General features: G+C 33.2%; 1 protein-coding gene across 1 annotated transcript; it reads right to left on the minus strand.

Moving 5' to 3' along the window:
* LOC112016287 (pectinesterase) lies at window positions 1-3,365 on the minus strand. Its single transcript, XM_024048814.2, has 2 exons — window positions 2,364-3,365; window positions 1-829 (listed from the first exon to the last, which is right to left on the minus strand). Exons 1-2 carry the CDS (start codon window positions 3,304-3,306, stop codon window positions 138-140), a joined length of 1,635 nt encoding a protein of 544 aa, XP_023904582.2. The 5' UTR covers window positions 3,307-3,365; the 3' UTR covers window positions 1-137.
* Between the last annotated feature and the right edge of the window lie 2,963 nt (window positions 3,366-6,328).

The following is a 6,328-nucleotide window of genomic DNA, read 5'->3' on the forward strand; positions in this document are numbered from 1 at the left end:
TTTATGTGAACCATAAACTCACTAGTAAATTGTTGTACAAAGACATTTCACATACGAACACAACATTATAAAGATGAAAATAAGTCTAGGCAAAGGCCAACAAGCTTCACCTACTGAAATACAAGAGGAAGCCATATTCACAAACCTTCCGTATAAGCCACCCCAGTGGACTTCAACCATGTTCCTCCTTGTATCAGCTCAGCTACTGTGAACTTTTTGGCTTCCTTTGCACTAGTAATGACATGATAACCAGACCATTTCACTCGCTTACTAGTACCAGCACTTGGTCCCTTGTTATTATATTCCCCATAATACAATGTTTTTAATGCAAAATCCTTATCCCACACAGACCACCCAGTTGGATTAATATGATCACCAATGTAGGATTGCATGACAACAGTTCTTGAATACTCTTTCCAAGGCCGACCCAAATATGATCGAATTGAGCCCTTTACGGGCTCAAGATCTGGGCTTGCTATAATGTCACATTTTTGAATAGAAGTCCCAGTGGCTTGGTTTGGATCAGTTCGACCTTGGGCCGTTACCATGTTGGCTTGTCCACTCATGGACTTTCGGGCTACTAGTTTGCAATTTTGGAGCACAACGGCTGCATTTCCGAATATAAAATCAACTGTACCAGTGATGTAAGAATCCCGAAAGAATTGTCGGTTTGAGTGGGCGTAGAGAGTGTCTTGGTAAGCATCAATGCGACAACGATTTATGACAGATTGATCGGCCCCGACACGGAGTGCCACTGCTTGGTGCTTCTGTGGCCCAGCTGTGTTTTGGAACCATATATCTTGGGCTATGAATCCATCACCAACTGCAGCTGTATTAGTAGATCATAAATTGGTTATTATTTTTAGAAAGCAACTGTCCTAGATTTGATACGCACCCAGCCCAGATACTAGTGGGCAATTCTGAGGTGCTGGTTAGGCCCAAACAAACAAGTACATGACCTTTTCTGTGCATTTATTTTTGACCTTATCCAATAGGCCCAGTACTTTTTTGCTGTAACAAGCTAATTTTTTAAGGCCCAACAGGCCCATTTTTTTTGTTACGCAAAACAAGCCCATAAATTTTTTGTTAAGGTCCCACAGGCCCATTTATTATTTTTCTAGGTCCAAACTATGGTCATCGTATAACTCTTTTACAGTAGCTTTGTTTTGGTATAAATTTAGAGGGTGTTTGGTTCATTAGTTTTCATAACTCAATTCTAAAAAATGATGAGACCCATAGCAAAATACTTATTTTGCTGTACAATTCTCTTTTTCCATTACTCAATTCTCTTATTTTTGAGTTATGAGTTATGGAAACTAAAAACACATTTTGGCTGTTTTCAGTTTCCATAACTCATATCTTAATGACAATATTGTAATTAAACACACATAGGGGACCCACAAATAGTACCAGTTGCACCTTTTGACTTTTTTTTTTTTTAATTTCTTCTCTTAGGTGGGTTGGCTGTTCGGGTTTTTTTTTTTTTCACTGGTTCAATCTGTTCTTTTTTTTTTTTTTTTTTTTTCTTTTCACTAGTTCGATCTGTTCTGGGTTTTTTTTTTTTTTTTTAATGGGTTCGGTGAGGTTGGGTACTAAAAAAAAAAAAAGCTGCAGCGGTGACAGGTATGGGGCCCACAAATAATGTGAAAAATATTGAGGGATGGGAAGTGAGTAATGGTGCCAAACAAACATGGTATTTTAGAGTGATGGGTGATGAGTGATGAGTGATGGAAATTGAGTGATAAAAAAAGTGGTGCCATTAGTATCTAAAAGGGAATATTATCTTATGCGCTCTAAATGAGTGTCCCTCTTACAAGTATGTGGGCCTTACGCCTATAAGTGTAGACTCATATACTTGTGAGAGGCGTGTTCCATATATCCAACACAATATACCAGCTTTCAAAAAAAAAAAAAAAAAAAGAGTATAAACTATTGGCCAATTCCTTGCATACCAAAATGGCTAAATCAAATAAGAGCATAATTTCAGGAAGGTAGCAAACCAGCTACCATTTCTTAATTATTCCACTTTAATTATTAAAAAAAAAAGCATATTTAATTATTTAATTATGATTCTAAAGTTAAGGTCCCAAAGACTATAAAACAATTGTTAAACATTTTTTTTTTCTCACAATAAATAGGGCAGGGGATTCAAAAAATTAGCTTATCATGAGGAGCTAAATAATGTAAATGAGTTAAAATACTCTAAATGAAATGCTAACAGTTATAGCATATAGATTTGATGCATTTATCTTATAACAATATTCCTAATTCAATCCAATCTGATTTTTCCTTAATTGCAAATGCTTAAAGAAGACTAGTAATAAATTTCAAATCTTGACTTAAAAAGGAATAAGGATCTTTACCTACAGTTGCAGAATTGAAAGTTGTGGTTCCGTCAACAAAATTCAGGCTACCGGTGATAATGGTTGAACTCATGCCATCACCAACTATCATCAAGTTCTTTTTACTCTTCCCAACCTCAACATTCTCTTTATATTTCCCTTTCTTCACATAAATAACGTACCTAGTTTTGCCATTATTTGGTGCCGAGGCCACAGCTTCTTTCAAAGTCTTGTACTTCCCACTCCCATCCTTAGCCACCACAACGTTGGCCTTGATTTCCTTTGGCAAAGCTTGTAGAAGTATCCTGTCCCTACTCGTGACCCATGTAGGGAATTCTCCATTTATTGGCTCATCAATCATTACTTTGGTTTTCAAGGGTGAAACTTCAACAAGCATGGCTAAGGAAGTTCTGGCTCTTGATATTAAGTCCTTGAGCCCTGGCTCCATTGTGGCCCGAGCTGAGCCCTCTAGTCCGTCCAAGCAAGTGACATGGTTAGTGAGTACACTACTTAGCCATGCATGTGCATCTTCAATGGAACTTGTAGTCATATTTTGAAGAGCCACTTTCGAGTCAAAAACCCTGTCCATGGACAAGTCCATTAGCTCCACACAATCAAGCAAAGCCACTTGTTCCCTAGGATTATTGTTGATCCTTTGGTTGACATTTTTGGCTGTATCCATTGCTTTCTGTATAGCTGATGCGGATTCTTCTAAAAACATTTGCAATATGATTGTCTTAGAGTCTTTGAAAACTTCTGAGACGATGGATATGCATCCTGCTTGGTCATGGGCTTGATCACAGATGTGGCTGTGTAGGAGGGGATTAGAGGAGCTGGGTTTAATAAGATGGGTAGCAACAAGTGCAGTTGAGAGTATGATAGCAGCAAAGTAGAGAATTAGGTAAAGAGTACTCTTGCAGTGAGAAGTTTTGGGGTTCTCTAACAGAGGTTGATGGGTTGCCATGTTTGGACTTTATGCAATGGTTGTTTTCTCCAGTAAGTTTATCCCTTATCTTGTCTTATGGCCCTTAAATAGAGTATAGGAGATATAGCAAAAGTTTACTTTAATTGTTGTTCTATAGGTCATAATTATTGGCTTCACATCAGGCGTCGAATTCCTGATAGGATGAGCATTATTTTCCTACTTTTGCATTTTATATTGTCAATTTGCTAATCAATGATTGACTTTAAGGTAGTGGGATTATTAGTCTTCAGGTTTCTCAATTCACTGTTTCATGAAAAGTGATATTAGAGATATAACTATATAGACCTTGCAAATTATTCTGATAACTTTTAAACAAAAAACAAATGAGTGATCAAAATCATATATATTATATTAGTGTGTAAGCTGAGAGAAAGTTTAATTTAAAATCCAAATTAAATTTTGATTGCACACTAATTTTGTGCTAAGTGTCAATCTAATTACCCTATTATTTGATGTCAAGTGTCTTTATATTTCAAATCTATATATTACTAAAAGCTGAAGCGTAGCGTTTAATGCTGCTGCTCTTACGTTGCGCCACATCAGCTGCCACGTCATTCTTTTTTTTCTTTTCTTTTTTAAAATATAATTTTCCGATAATTTTAAAATGGTTTTTACAAATTTCAGCCCTATAAATGCAGGCCACTACTTATTTATTTTTTTCCACTATCACCCTATAAGAAATCTGTATAATTAATCCAGTCCACTTTTTATTTATTTAGTTCCACTATCAAGTCCAACTCAAAATCTTTTCAGTTCAACTTTAGGGTTTTGTGTGAGCCTTTTTAGCTTAAAGGGGATTTTTTTTTTTTCAATTTTCCTATAATTGCTTTTAACATTTATTTTTTTAATATTTACACTTCTCCAACCTTTCTCTCTCCCTTACCATTTCATCTCCCCACTACTTCTTCATTTTTTCTCCCTCCTTTACATTTTCATCTCCCCCCTACCCTCTACATTAATATCATTCTTCCTCTTTTCCTTCATCTTTCTTTATTTTTGTCTCTTCTTATTCACACCCTCTTACTATAAATTTATCACTATCTCTTCTATTCTATGCATAGTTTTTCCTCACAAAAAAAAAAAAAAAAGGTTCCTTCTCTCCCTCTCTCTCTCTCTCTCTCTCTCTCTAATTATAAATAATACAACTTTAAAAAATTTTAAAATAAACTAGTTTTAATTTTTTTTTACCAAAAAAGTAAAAAATAAAAATAAGACAAGAATTCAAGACTTTGCTCATTAATTGATGTGAAACCAATATATTTATGACCATTGTTTCAATCTCTTAATATACAATCATTAAGGCCAAGACTTTGGCTTTTACCGACTTTTGAATAATTCTCAACAATATCTCGATAATACCGTAATTTTTGACCAATACTCCTCGTAAAGATGATATTTAAGTTGTTTTTGAGAATTGTTGAAAAAAGTTCTTCTTTTTTTTTTTTTTTTTCTTTTTTTTGTTTCAATTTTTTTTTACAAATAATATAACTTTAAATTTTTTAAAAAATATTTTTTTTACCAAAAAAGTAATTCCTAAATGGACTTTTTTTTTTTTTTTTTTTAAGAGTACTAAGTATTGTTTAACACACACAGGGAGAGAGGAAAATGTTTTTTTTTTTAAACTTTCAGTAGTGTATATCCAAAAGGGCCTCTAAATAGACATAATCTTCATTGAAAAGCCAATTTTACTTTTATATATATTTATATGAAAGGTCAGTTTAGTAAAATGGTATTATATGTAACCACCCTTTTACATAAAGGTGACTCCATTTCTATGTAAAAGAGTGGATACATATATCCGATATATGATAAATAATTTCCTTTGGAGTGTCATGTTAAGTAAAAAGCAATGATACCATTATGTTAATTGTATCATCAAAGATTTCATTCTAGAATTTATGAGTTGTTAATTAAAACTAGTAGCATCTCCAAGGGCATTGGTACATGACTTTTATTATTTAAAATTTGGAGATTTTGTGTATTGTATATGCTCCAGCAGCTTTGGTATAGCTGGATTTTTTTTTTTTTTTTTTGGCTAATGAACAATAGCTCATTAAGTCTGATGGGCCACTGTTCATTCTTCAAATACATTTTTTCTATTATAATAATTATGTGTTGAATAAAAAAATGTTGGAAGATGTGTAGTTGTTAAGAAAAGAATAAAGTATGAATAAAAAATAATATTTAAATGAAATAGAGAATCTGTTGGAATGTGTATTTAAAAAAACAGGTAGATAAAGGTAAAAGTCACTGTTCATTCTCCAAACAGTACAAAAATTTGATGAATCTGCTCAAAATGCTCTTAAGGAGTTGGGTGTGAAGTGGTGAGAACGCTCTCTGAAGCTATGTTCACAATGGTACATTTAATTGGTGTTTGTTGCCTTAGTGTTGTTCATTTAAATAAAAAATAAATGCACCATTTTTTTTTTCGATTATTAAAAAAAAAAAAAAAAAAAAGCACTAAAGCAACAAACACAGGCCTTTATGCAAAGCTACCTAATAAAGAAATGTCAAAAACAGCATTATATTATCTCACTCCGCGCTGGAGCGTTTGGTTGAGCTTTATAAAATTGTGTCAACTTTTTATCATTACTACTTAGTTGGTCTAATGCCACATAAAAAATCATATTATTGGATCCAGAAACACACAATTTGTAAATTAAGACATTATAAAAATCACGTTTTAAAACTACAATTGTAATTTTGTTGCTCAAATCGTAGTAACCAAACAAGCACAAAGACCCTCAATATTAATCTAAACACTTTAAATTAAACTAGGTTAGAACATTAACAGTGTGCTAAAAAAACTAGCTTTTAGTGTGTGTGCGTGCGCGAGGGTGCAGTGTGTACCTAATAAGTAATCAATTGTACATATTAATAGTATTATAAAGAACCATAATAAATTAGAATTAAGTCTTTTTATATTTTCTAAGTTTAGATAAATGAATTTGCATGTAAGCATAATCAACACACAATTAAAGTACAATAGAAAGAATACTTT

The sequence above is a fragment of the Quercus suber genome, unplaced genomic scaffold (genome assembly GCF_002906115.3).
Source record: "Quercus suber isolate HL8 unplaced genomic scaffold, Cork oak 2.0 scaffold_648, whole genome shotgun sequence".
In the NCBI taxonomy this organism is placed as follows: Eukaryota; Viridiplantae; Streptophyta; class Magnoliopsida; order Fagales; family Fagaceae; genus Quercus; species Quercus suber.